Source organism: Sceloporus occidentalis, unplaced genomic scaffold (assembly GCF_023333645.1).
Source record: "Sceloporus occidentalis isolate IW3139 unplaced genomic scaffold, rSceOcc1.0.p SCAF_6, whole genome shotgun sequence".
Taxonomy (NCBI): domain Eukaryota; kingdom Metazoa; phylum Chordata; class Lepidosauria; order Squamata; family Phrynosomatidae; genus Sceloporus; species Sceloporus occidentalis.
In genome coordinates, this window is record NW_028316986.1 from 54,654,671 (window position 1) to 54,668,766 (window position 14,096).

Consider the following 14,096-nt stretch of genomic DNA (forward strand, 5'->3'; position numbering starts at 1 on the left):
CCTGCCTCAGGGCCAAACAAGGCAATATGCTAAGTGCATTATCACTTTCATTGATCAATATCTATATACCTACCATTTGGAGAAATTGCTGAATATGAACATAGTGTAGGGTGAAGGGGAGTGTAACCCTTTTTAATCGTTTACTTTTTTTGGACTGCAGAATCTGCCAGGGAACATGAGCATGGCCGTGCTGGCTGGGGGATTCTGGGAGTTTAGTTCAAAAAGTAACTTTTCCCAGCTCTGCTTCCCATACCCCTCTATACCAGATCCCTGACTAGAATTACTTAAGCCCTCTCAAGCTGCTGCTTACACCTCAAGAAATGCTGTTATTTGCGCCCATAAAAGTTTTTTCTTTCTCAAGGGCATCAACTGTGGGAGGAAGATTTTAGGCATAAAAAGGGGTTACCTTCCTCCCTTGTGCCACAGTCCAAATGGAGTGTCTCCACCTGTGGTGCTGTTAAAAATTATAGCTAACTTTGATCACACATTTCACTGTGTGAGAAATGGGATCACACATTTATAATCACACATTTCACTGAGAGTATAGGCATATCTATATTATAATTAAAAAACAAAAACAAAACAAGAACAACCCCTCAGTAATCTAACGTATAAGTGTAAATGCAAATTGTATTAATTGTTATTTAAAGAGCTATCAAATTGTGTCCTTCTGTTGAATAAATTTACCTAATTTTATTCATATAATAGTAAGGGAAATTAGCATTTGTATGACAAATATAGCTGCATCACAGGCTTATACTGTGTTCACATTCTTCCTGGGAATTGTTGTTGTTTTCTCCTGGAATTGCCCTTGAGAACTCTTTTGCTATGAAAGGGGACCAGGAACCTCTAACAAAAAATTATCACCTCCTTATTAAACTTGCAAGGTTTCTTCAGAGAAACTATCTCATTAATAGATGATCTTATATAAAACTAATATAAGTAGATAAGGCCTGTGAGGATGTTACCCAATAAATATCATTAGATCCTCATCATCTCACCTTGCAAAGATACAAAGCAGAGGGGGAAGGAGAACATTCAGATGTTCATCTATGGAGGAAGGCTTGAAGGGAGAGAACAGGGTTGAAAAAAAGGAAGGGAAAAAAAGTAAGTTTGAAGAGGCAGAACTAGGTCAGGGCTCAGTTACAACACTGGGGACATTTACATAATTAAAGAGAAATCAATCCTTTGAAACAGTTCTAATTTTCATGTTAAGTGGAAGGACAGAGGAGTGGAAATACTGGTTGCCTCCATGCTGAAGGTAAAAAAGCCCATTTCAGTTTCTAGATTGTTCCACAGCTATAGTTGCTTTGGGAGTATATTCTGCATTGTGTATACCACACAGCAGGTAATTGCATATAACAATAGCTGCTTCCCTTCTCCAGATTATGCCTCTCAACTGAGGATGGGGAAAAGATGTGAAAGCCCTGCGTTTTGCCATGGTGTTCTTTCAGTTGCTGCTGTAACCAGTTCAGGGCAGATATCACCATGAGGAACAGCCGGTCTTTGTATCAAAAGTTCTGTGCTGGAAAGTGGGTTTTCTTTTTTGGGGTGGGGGATCACTGTGCCATGTTTCCATCTTATGGAATCCTGGTATTTATTGTTTGGTAAACGTCTTAAGATTCTGTGCAAGAGATCTTTAGTGTGGTTGTTCAGGGGAGTTTAGAATTCCAAGTACTTTGATGAGCTATCCCATGGAGTCAGGACAAAGAAGCGGTACCAAATTGTTTTAACTGTGTAGGGTAGATGCCCTTTCAGCAAGCTTTACTTCTGAGAAAACATCATTGATAACACACTGCTTTACTGCAATTCCCATTAGTGGTATGGCAGAGCTTGTGAAGGTTTTGGCCCAGACAGTACAGCCACCAGTAAGAACAATTCTGAGAGCTCTGGTCACACAAAGTAACTTTCCCAAGCTCTGTGCTACAAGTTACCAACTTTTATCTTGCAATAGTAGACTGATAACTAGGCACAAGTAATGGAAAGCATCACAGCTTTCTTGCAATGAAATAACACTATAGCAGAAGTGATGTGTGTTTGTTTCATAGTGAAAGAAACTCAGGTGTGCCTGGGGTGGAAAAAAGAAGTGGATATCCTTCAAATTTTTAAAAAAGAATGTCTAACAGGTTGGCCTGGGGGCAGAGACGGGGTATGGTGTTCACACGACACACACCCAACTCCGATCCCATGGTGGCTTGACATTATGTGCCACATCACATGGCGTGCAGCATCATGGCGCTCCTCTGGTGCTGTGTTTAGATGACACAGTGCCAAAGGAGAGCCATAAGGCTATGGCATTGGTGGCTACGGCGCCCTTTCCAGGGTGCAAAAAGGAGCTACTTTTTGTGGCTCCCTTTTGAACTGCAGAAAGGCCAGATTGGGGCCGTGACATGCAGTTGTTGCGGCTCCGATTTGGTAAAGACCGAGGTGGCTGCAGGCCATAAGATTTTCTTCTTAAAGAACAAAGGAAATGTGTTTGTGAGCTAATGTGGATAAACACTCTTTGTGAAATGTAAGAAAAAATGTAAAAAGAAAACAAGAGTGCACGACATAGTGTAAAGGGTGGAATCAGAGCGGGAAATTGTGTCGTATTGTTAGCAGTGTACTATCCACTGGGAATATCCCACAGTTCATTCTGCCATGTTAGTTTGGAATAACAGAATTCAAAGGGATCTGGTAGCAGCTTTACTACAAGGTGCTACAAGATTCAGTCTGCATTGTTTGCTAGAAGCTAACAAATGTATCAGCATAAATGGGCTGCCTGGTTATTCCTGAGAATGCAGATGACTTTGTTCCTAAACACTTATATTCCTGTGGTTTTTCAGTTGTCGTCTCATTCTAAGCACAAATTTGTAGTAATTTGTACAACTTCCATTGCAATAGCAAAAAAAGTTTTCAGATGTGAAGAGATAAGAGCATTATTGTCTGACATGGTATTTGCTAATGTGGTTTGTGATAGTGTGTAATCCTGCTTCTCCTCTGTCATTATGAATACCATCCCCCCACATTCATATCTGCTATGAGGTTTTTTGTTTTTGTTTTTAGAAACTTACTGTCAATTTAATCTCTACATTAAAAGAACTTTTCTACATTCAGTACAGATATGTGATTGCAGGGCTATGCAGCCTTGTCAATTTCATCACTACTTTGTCAGTTGTTTAAATTAAAACATTACAATGTTGATTATTTCTCTCTTTTCCCCTTACACACACCTTGAAGCAAGGTGAAATATTATTTACAGTGATGCTGGAAGAAAGAAGTGTGGGTGGGTGGGGTGAGCTTTCAACAGGTTACTGTGTCGTTTACATGGGGGACAGTTACCACAAAACAAAATCTGCCACCCACCACTTTCAGTCCTGTGCTCCATGGGAACCAGTCTCATCAGTTACATCATTACTTGGCCATTTTTTAAAAGCTGAAATGCCTTCCTCTAGCATTTTACAGATGACAACTAGGCACGTCTGGCCAAACAATATCAAACAAGCTTCATTTATATACCGCTTCATACCGCCTAAGCAATGTCTAAGCGGTTTACAACTGTAAGCTAATTTGCCCCCAACAATCTGGGTACTCATTTTAGCGACCTCGGAAGGATGCAAGCCTGAATCGAGCTTGAGCCCTTTTGCTGGTCTTGATCACATATCAGATGTGATCAAGTTGGCAAAAGTTATTAAAGAGGAAGAACACAGAATCTGTGAGAGGTTGCAGCAGTTTGCTTTTGCTTGAATCTACTGAGGAGGGTAAGATTCTGTCCTTTCCTCTCACTCCTGCTGAGTTAATTGACTACTTTTGCACCAATTGAAGTACGTTTGTACCAGATGAAGTGTGCTAAAAAAAGTCAGAGGGCAGAGAATTAATCAGGATTATCTTTGCCAAATTTGGATAGTTGGAAGCTATAAAAATGATACAGTACAGATTCTCTTTACTTCTGCTATACACACCTGCATGAAGGGAGAGGGATAAACCTTGGCCTAAATCCTATTGTTAGTCTCAGTTAGAGGTTGTTGTTGTTAACTGCCTCCAAATCGACTTTGACTCATGTGACCATGTGAATGAGATATCTCCAAGAACTACTATCCTCAACCACTCTGCTTAGGTCCTGGAGATTCAGGTCTGTGACCTCCCTGATTGAGTCTAACCATCATATGGTCTTCCTCTCTTTCTATTGCCTTCCACCTTACCCAATATTACTATCTTTTCTAGTGAGTCATGCCTTCTCATAATGTGGTCAATGTATGACAGCCTCGATGTAGTCATCTTGATTTCCAGGGAGAGTTCACGCTTGATCTGTCACTTCGTTCCAGGATGAAGAAGAGCCATTGCTGAGCACCCTTTGGGTTTGGACGGTCAGCCAATAACAAATCCATATAACAGTTGCATTGGAATCCTGTGTCCAGTTCTGGGCTCCACAGTTCAAAAAGGACATTGAGAGACTAGAGCGTGTCCAAAGGAGGGCAACTAAAATGGTGAAGGGTCTTGAAACCATGTCCTCTGTGGAATGACTTAAGGAACTGGGGATGTTTAGTCTGGAGAAGAAAAGGTTAAGAGGTGATATGATAGCCCTGTTTAAATACTTGAAGGGATGTCATATTGAGGAGAGAGCTAGTTGTTTTCTGCTGCTCCAGAGACTAGGACCCGGAGCAATGGATGCGAGCTACAGGAAAAGAGATTCCACCTCAACATTAGGAGGAGCTTCCTGACAGTAAGGGTTGTTCGACAGTGGAACAAACTCCCTCGGAGTGTAGTGGAGTTTCCTTCCTTAGAGGTCTTTAAACAGAGGCTGGTTGGCCATCTGTCGGGGATGCTTTGATTGAGATTTGCTGCATGGCAGGGGGTTGGACAGGATGGCCCTTGCGGTCTCTTCCAACTCTACGATTCTATGATTCTATGAGCGCCCACTCAGAAAGGAGAGATGTAGTAGTTATGGGTAACTTCAACTATCTTGCTATTTTCTGGAAGTCAAACTCAGCCAAAACCTCAAGGTCTAGCAAATTCCTCACTCACCATATAGCTTGAGATGCCAGGGACTGGGCTGAAATAGCCCACATACTGGGCCACAGTACTTCACTTCATAGGGCCTGTCTTTGTACCATTTAGGAGGTATCCTAACCAGAGCTTGAAACAGTTATTTTTCTGGACTACTTGACATGATGGCTGGGGGATTCTGATAATTCTCAAAAGTAGTTTTTCAAGGATGTGTTTGAGACAGATGTCGGTGGTATCTCCCTATCCCTCCCCACTCCAGTTTCACATTTCTTTGTCCCTTTACACTTTCAGTTTGTTATGGGGCCTTTTATTTTATTTTATTTATATGCTACCTTTCCCCTGACCCAAGTTGGATCACAAAAAGTACACCCAAAAGCTCTTGAAAATCTGATAGATGTAAGTCAGTTTATTCCTGTGTTGTTACAAGTGGGATTCCAGCTGTTTGTTCCTGGAACTAAGACCTCTAACTGTAGGGCCAAGGTGTGCATTACTTTCCAGTAGTTACTTGCAGCCTTATCGAGATTATTGAAGACTGAAATCTCATAGCTGCCCACATATGCACCAGTTTCCATTGGGACCTCAGTATATGGAGAGAATAGGCTTAATCTCTCCCTCCCCCAGCTATGATTCCTGTTAAAATTACCCTCCCAATCCTGAGCACAGTGCAGTTCGACATACAATCCCTCCCCCATTGGTGTCAATAGCAGCTTTCCCTCTGAAGTCTAGTGCAAGGCCGTTTCTGCTAGAATCATATTTTGGGAGGAATGGGTTAAACTTCCTACCTTACATGCTGAAGTCTGGATAGAAATGTGAGGAAGAGGATTTAAGGATAGGACTATTTTTTCCCTAATCTCTTCCTGATTATCAGCCAGTATTCACATAATGTATAACTAAGTGCTCAAGATTCTCTTGCAAGCTCTTCTCAGACTTTCCCATCTAAACCAGGAATGGGAAAAGTGCAGCTTATGGCCCACATGCATTCTCAGTCTGTCCTTGTGCCACCTGGACATCTTAAGTTCCCATGGACCCCCTATTTTTAGGTGAAATAAAATCTTAAAAATTACCCAAACCACGGCAAAACTGCACTGAAATGTGTTGATTTAGGCTATTTTGTCTCTTGCAACTTCCATTCTCCCCAAGCCAGAAAAAACCCAAACACATTCCCTAGTTCAGTGCAATTGAAACTGGAACTGACTTCTGGTCATTTCTGGTTTCCCCAAAACACCCCTAGGAGAGCAGGAGGTGAAATTATCCCACAGTCCCAACTTAGTTGCCTACCCCAACCTAAACTATAATGATTGGTGAACCCCTCTCATATCCCATCCCTCAGAAACCAGTGGGGCACCAAATGAAAAAGGGACCACTGTTTCCAAACCTGAGAGGAACAAAAGACCCATAACTGAGCTGTTCTTTGTTCAGTTCCTCACTCTTTAGCCATACAGTGTTTTGTGCTAAATTATAATAAACTGGGGCTAATTAAGGTTCAGATGGATAGCATAAGAGAATGAAGAACAAGCTGCTTAATAAAGCACATCAAAATATTAGCACCTCCTAGATAGATCCTTGAGGTTGTTGTTATGTTGTTGTTACCTTGACCTATGGTGACCCTATGAATGAGAGACCTTAAAGAGCTCCAGTCATCAACAGTCTTGAGCTAATTTTCTTCCTGTTAGCTTCCTTCACTGTCCAGCTTTTGCATTCATATATAGACGTTGGAAATACAGTGGTGTATTTCCTTTATATTCCTGTTATTCTTGCTTTCTTGCACAAAAGAATGCCAAAACTCAGTGGTGGGCATTGCACGGCCCTCCAGTTGTTGTAAGGCTGCAATTCCCATTAGCTCTAGCCAGCATAGTTATTGGTGAGGGATTATGAGAGCTGGATGTCAGCAAAACCAGATGGCCACAGGTTGCATGCCCCTCTACTGACTAGTCAGGAATCCCATTGATTTGTTGAAATAATTGGAAAGAATAGTGTATTGCTCATCAGGAATAGTTCTAGCGGCTTTAAAAAATGGCTTGCATTATTTTGCTATTGTTTGTTGTATGCTTTTGTCTGAAGATATGCTGATTTGCCTGTGTTGTTAATTTTTCCAGATGGACCATTATTTTCTGTATATTTGTACACCAAGATCTTGCTGCAGCTTTCATCTGTTAACAGCAAAGTACAAGTTTGCAGTTAAAAACCGTATTTAAGATGGGAGAGGAAGAAATGGAAAGAGCAGTGCATTTCCAATTCTGCAAAATAAAATACATTAAATCTTGGGCAAAGGCAGTACAGTGGACCCTTGTTATACACTGGGGTTTGGTTCCAAGATCCCCCATGGATAACAAAATCCATGGATGCTCAAGTCTCATTAAATATAATGACATAGCAAAATGGCGTCCCTTATAAAAATGGAAACTCAAGGTTTGATATTTAAAATTTATACTTTTTTGGAACATTTTCAAACTGTGGATGCATGAATCTGTGTATAAGAAGGGCCAACTGTACTGTATATGTCATTTAAGATGATACATGTAGAAAGCATGCAACAAATAGGCAAAAAATGTCTTTATTGCACTAGCAATGGATGACACTTAAAGGTCGTGTGACATAATAAAAGTGATGGAAGACAATACATATTGGAAAAAAAGTATTTGCTTGAAAGAAAATGGGTTTTATGCCTCCCACTTCCATCCTAGAACTTTGTAATTGCCTCAGTATTATTGACACATAGAAAAGGCTTTCCACTTGCATGTGCTTTCCCAATTCACTTTGATGGAGATATCAGCTCCATATCTACTCTTCTTCATAGGAATACAAGCACAGAGCTATTCTGTTCCATTGACATGAATGACAAATCATACTCAGATTGGAGGTCTGTGCATGGATCATAGTAAACTGCAAAGGACACGTTCTGAGGATCTAGTGGCTGGTTTTTTTTTTTTTATTTGCTCTTTCCTAGACCTTTGAAGGGATACATCCTCCTCTGACATCTTCCAAAGTTAAATTTTGACCCCAGATTATAAACTGTGCCCTCCAAGATTCTTGGAGGGGCACAACTTTCCATTTAACATAACACAGTCAACCCTTCATATCTACAGATTTAACCATCCACAGCTTGCAAATATTCAATATATATATATAAGTTCCAAAAAGCAAACCTTGATTTTCCTATTTTATATAAGATATACCATTTTATTACATCATTGTATTTAATGGGACTTGAGTATTCACAGATTTTGCTATCCATGGGGGCTGAGGGCCTTGAGCCAGCCCCAGCAGATAAGGGTCCTCTGTGCATCCACCCTAGGCCTGTTTTAGGCCTTAAAAGGAAGAAAATAGAAAGTAATCACCTGGGATAGAATTACATATAAATGTCAAGTTGTGCCCTCCCAGTGCTTCAGGGGGATAAAGTTTGTGATTTTCGGAGAACAAAATTGGTGGGATCTGGGTTCACATTAAGGCCCCCGTGCCGTCCAAGACTATGTTTGTCTATTATTGTTGCTGTATTGTGCCTTCCAACTTATGGCAAGCCTAAGGCACCCTATTACAGGTTTTTGGCATGACTTGTTCACAGGGGGGTTGCCTTTGCCCTTTCTCTGAGGCTGAAAGATTGTGACTTGCCCAAGGTCATCCAGTGGGTTTCCATGCCTGAGAGGGGATTCGAACTCTAGTCTGCAGAGTCATAGTCCAACAGTCAAACTACTACATAGAGGTGGAGAAACCTATCCAAACAGGGAACCTGACTATAATGTGATCTGATACTCTCATTTGATACTGACTGATTTAAGTTATCAGAATATATTAATTCCTGCTTTCTGCTTTGTTTTGTAGGTGATGACTGCAGTGACCATTGTAACTTGGCTCATGGCAGCTGTGAGGAGGATGGCAAATGCAGGTAAAACATCACTTGGATGCTATTGAATAAGAAACCTGTTCAAACATTCTGTGTCAAAGATGCCAAAATTCAGTGCCAAATGAGCTCCAGTTCTGCACTCAGAAGTCCAGTTAATAGAATAGATCATATTTGCTGCACTAAAATTTCTGTGTATGAAAATAAATGTGCATATTATCATGTATTGAGTAGGATATGAATGGTTTTTTCACCTCACAAAGACAAGACAGCCAGGGCGTTCAGCAGTTGCTCATTCTATAAAGAAAACAGATATTTTTCATACAATATAATACAATTTTCTATATGCATGTGTATAACGTGTGAAAAATGTCACACAGAATGAAAGCAATCCAAATTTTTTAAAAAATGTGAATTTGTGTCGGCCTTGTAAACAAGTTTGTCACAATCACTAATCCTCACTTTAGGCGGGAAAATAGTATACCAGTTGTGTTCATTTGTAGTGTAACATTTTTAAAAAAAACAAATCTTCCTTACATCTTAGCTATGAGATTAATGCATATTTGCCTCAGGCAACCAAGAAAGTTTCTTTTAACTACTTTGCAGTATGCCAAGTGAGCTTATTTTGCATGATCTTGTTCCTGTTGCTCATTTCAGTCTGGGGAAGATGAATTTTACTTGTTTATACTACAGTATTTTACAATATTTACTTTGCAGTTCTATATTATCTTTGTGAGGCAGGCTAGTCTGAAAGAACATGGCTTGTTCAGGTTGACCCAGTGAAGTTACTGGCAAAAAGGGAATTTGAATCTACTGGGAATAACTGTGAGGGACTATAAATATATGTGGGCCATGACTGGGTAACAAGGAGGAGGCATGGATCCAGGCTAAAAGAGTTTGTGTTCTTAATACACCAAGGTAGAACAGATTGCCAGTAGATTGGTTTGTAGACACTGTCTGTGCATGTTAGGAATACCTTCACCTGTTGCATAACTATCTGTCATGGAACTTACAAGAGTGTAGGAACCTGCCTGGGGCAGGCAGGTGAACAACCACATGGAGGAACAGCCAGGAGCATCCCGAACCCTGTTGCTCATCATGGGGGTGGGCCTCTCTCCTGGATTGCATGGAACAAGTAGTGGGGTGGATCCTCTATTGATGGCAGAACCACTTTGTGTTGAGCAAGGGGATATGAAGGGAGAACAGTGAACAGTAGCCAAAACAGATATAAGTCATAGTCTCTGACATACAGCAGACATTTGTGAAGCTGTGAAGAAGAAAAGGGAATATGTTACTTATGAACTCTGCCAGCCTTCTTATCTCAGCTTCTTCAAGGAGCAAGGAGAGACTGCAGTGATGGTAAATATACTTTCCCTGTGGGTGTGCAGATTATTCTACTTGGCACATCTGGACAAAATGGCAAGGCAAAAATGCTCATGAGCACATCAATGCTCCTGAGTTTTTGTTTAGTTATGCAAGGCCTACTTGATTTGATTGTTTCATTTTCCATGTACATATTGTTAGTTTTGAATAAAAAGCTTTCTTAAATCATGTTGAACTGCTGTTCTGCTTTGTGGTGTAGGAACCTATATGTACTCTTTCCATGCTATTTCTGCCTTTGGTACCAAAATTTTTGTTAAAGAAGTAATGTGCAGGGATATTTGTTTATGGTTTACTAACTGTGTGATGTTTCAGTGATTCTGCTTGTAGTCATACACAACAGCATAAGGCGGTTGTGTATCTGCACTCCATCAGGTTGGCAGAACTGTGCAATTCTCCATTTTCTCCTTGATAGTAAAAAAATAGAGGAGTGGCAGACTAGCATTGCCATGGATGGTGCTCAAAGGAAACCACACCCACACAGCCTGAGGATAGCCTTTTTGGAATGGAATAGTTAATTGCTGGGTAAACACAGGACTCGCACCTAATTTAGCATCAGTTAAAGGAATAGTCAGGAACAAATACAGTACAATTCCCACTAATTTGGATGGAACTAATGTTGCATAAGCAGGAGTCTGCTCACAGCGGTTTTATCCTCTTTCTTCTTCCTGGCAGCTCCCATTCCCCTCAAAGTCCTCCAGAACAGATGCATGGAGGAAGGCATAAGGACAGTGGTAAGACTGTCCGCTCTCCTGACTCCATCAGCAGAAAAAATTAATTGGATTCCTGTCCATTTTATTCTCCACTATTTTCTTAATTACACAAAAATGTACATGACCCACATATGTTTATTTTCACAAATATGCCTGCTGCATGTGATTCCTAAAGTCCAGTCATATGAAGATTTACTTAAGACTATCTCCTGAATAATTATCTATGAGATTACAGCTTTACGGTCTTAACACAAAGATGTTCTCTTTGGGAACAGTTTAACAGAGAAGAAAGGTAGAAGCAGAGGTCACACTGCAGGTATTTCATTTCAGCTGCATACCTCTAGATCGGGGTTCCCAACTTTTTTGACTCAGAGCCCTAAGGGCTCTGTGGAGCACAGGTTGGGAACCACTGCCCTACATTTTCTTGGACCTATGGCAGAGTCCTAAGGCAAATTAAAACACTGTGGTGACTCTGCTGATCCCATATAAAGCTTGTGGGTCAGCTACATGAGGCCTAACTTGGGAATTGCAATTACAGTGGACCCTTGTTATACGCTGGGGTTTGGTTCCAAGATCCCCTGTGGATAACAAAGTCCATGGATGCTCAAGTCCCATTAAATATAATGACACAGCAAAATGGTGTCCCTTATAAAAATAGGAAAATCAAGGTTTGATATTTGAAATTTATACTTTTTTAGAACATTTTCAAAGTGTGGATGCTTGAATCAGTATATAAAAAAATCCATGTATAAGAAAGGCTGACTGTACAATGATGAAATGCAAATCTTCTGCCCTGTAAAACCACACCATTTCTTACCTGCCCTTTATGTTATGTTGATGTTTTCTCATCCCAATTTTCCTGAATTCTTTTGTAGATGTGATCCAGGCTGGGATGGGACATCTTGTGAGCAGTGTGTGAGGATGCTGGGCTGTATCCATGGAACATGCCACCAACCCTGGCAATGTATTTGTCAAAGTGGCTGGGCTGGCAAGTTCTGTGACAAAGGTAGGTCACTCCAGTCAAAACAAGGTAGAATAATCTTGAATAAGAGTAAAAGCTGCTTAGGGAATGATGACACAATGCAAACAGGCTGTAGTTCTCATGAGAAGCATTCTCTCATTGTGTCAGATGATATATAGCTCAGTATTGCCTGCACTGATAGGTAGCAGTTCTCTGGGGGCTCTGACAAGGTCTTTCCCAGCTCTACCTGAACCCGAACCTTCTTGCTGTGTTGAAATGTGTTTTCTTTTCTTTTTTGACTACAGCTCCCCAAATCCTCCAGCCAGGATGGGAAATCATAACCATGCTAGTTGGGGCATTTTGTCATCCAAACATGTAACTTTTCCATGCTCTTTACCTTCTGCATATAAAACACATGCTTATCACTGGCTAATATGATAAAAACACATTATTTTCAGTTGTTCTCTGTCTTGATCCTCACCTTCTTAGCCACAGTTAATGGGCTCAGTCTGTCTTTGTTGACATTAGTTTTGTGACTTTCTTGGTAAGAACAGTCACCTTGAACAAACTGGTGACCTGTACAGTTGTTGAATGGCCATTGCAGTAGGACATGTGAAATGGACACTACATTTTGCACCAGTTCAGCTGAACATTCTTCAAAGGCAGCCCTTGCACAGAACACATTGAGGCAATCTATACAGGAGGGAACTAAAGCATGTGTCACTCTTAATCAGATCTACCTGCTGCAGGAAACGGCACAACCCGTGCACCAGCAGAAGCTGGACAAAGGCACTGCTGGCCGTGGTGAGGCCCAGAGTTGTCCTCAAGCTGCATTCCAGTTTAGAGAATTCTCCCTCAAAGATAACCAATCTTTCTGATTTTAGGTGGCACCTTTTTAATAACAACAACAACAACAACAATAATTTGTGTTTCGCCTCTCCCTGTATTGGATAAATCCAGATAGGCATCTAATATCTAAAACTCCCCTTCTTGTTGTTTTAACCATTTTGATATTGATTTAGGCTTCTTTTTTATTTTTACAATAATTTTTAATGTTTATTCCAAGATTTTATGTGCAATCTGAACGCATTAGCATAAAAACATTTGATTAAAAATAGTAGAAATAAATGCAATGCAATAAGTACTATTTATTTATCTATTCAATTTATCGCCTGTCTTTCTCCCAGTACAGGACTCAAAAGGGTTTACAGCAAATTAAAAGAAAGTACAGCTAAAAAGTTTTTTCATCAAAAGTTTTTTAAAAAATTAAAGAGACTATTCTTTTAAAAACTCAAATGTTAAAGCTGTTTAAAGCAACATTTAAAACAACAAAAGATAAAAACACAGCATGCCCCATTAAAAGCTTCTTCAGCCACATGAATTAAGAATGAAAGGCATGCCTAAGAGAGCAAAGGAGAGGTGGTCTATTGAACCTATTGTGGGAGGGAACTCCACAACCTGGGAGCAGCCACCAAGAAGGCCCTCTCCCATGTCCTCCCTAGATGAACCTGTAACAATGGGGAAGGGACCACGAGAAAACTGTCTCGTAAAGATCTTAAAATGCAGGCAGTTTCATAAGGGGGATACAGTCTTTCAAAGTTTCTGGATCTAAGCCATTGAAGGCTTTAAAGGTCATAACCAGGCCTGCTTTGGCTGGTCTTGTAGGCCAGGATGGGCACAGATCCAGCAAACATGTGATTCTCACCTGTCAAAGGATCTTGTCCACACCCTCAAGTTGTACAAACTGAAATGAATGCAACAATTCAAGACAAGCAGAAATCAAGGTTACAGCCACTGAATCTGTATCAACAGATCCAGCATCTAAGTCAGCACAGATCTGAATGATTTGGTTTGCAAATTCTTCACAGCCAAATCTGAGCCATCAAATGATCTCAGTTGACTTCCTGTGGGGCACAGTATAGAAGGCCCCTGGCTGCTTGAGACAATTCTATTGGATGACATTGTGCAGATACAGTGGTGGCAATGAAGAAGAATTTCTTTGTTGCTACCACCACTGTAGAATAGCCTTGCCAGTGGGTTGTGCTTGTGTTTGATGAGAGTTGCTCTGAGTTTTCTGCCATCAAAACTCTAGTCTCCACCCCACTTGTTTCTTCATCGCCAGCTCCCTAGTACCAGGGATTCACTTGGTTCCACTCTTTGGAGTTACTTAGTGGCAATTATAGCCATTGACCTGGCCATGTCCCTATTCCAGAGATCA

The 14,096-nt window shown here is 40.7% G+C and overlaps 1 protein-coding gene across 2 annotated transcripts in view; it reads left to right on the plus strand.

Moving 5' to 3' along the window:
* Positions 1–14,096, plus strand: part of DLK2 (delta like non-canonical Notch ligand 2) — a 40,431-nt gene that overhangs the window by 22,158 nt on the left and 4,177 nt on the right. For both annotated transcript variants that reach the window (XM_089529693.1, XM_089529692.1), the window contains exons 3-4: positions 8,806–8,869; positions 11,793–11,923. In XM_089529693.1, the coding sequence (XP_089385819.1) occupies positions 8,806–8,869; positions 11,793–11,923 (195 nt within the window). The remainder of the gene's footprint in view (positions 1–8,805; positions 8,870–11,792; positions 11,924–14,096) is intronic.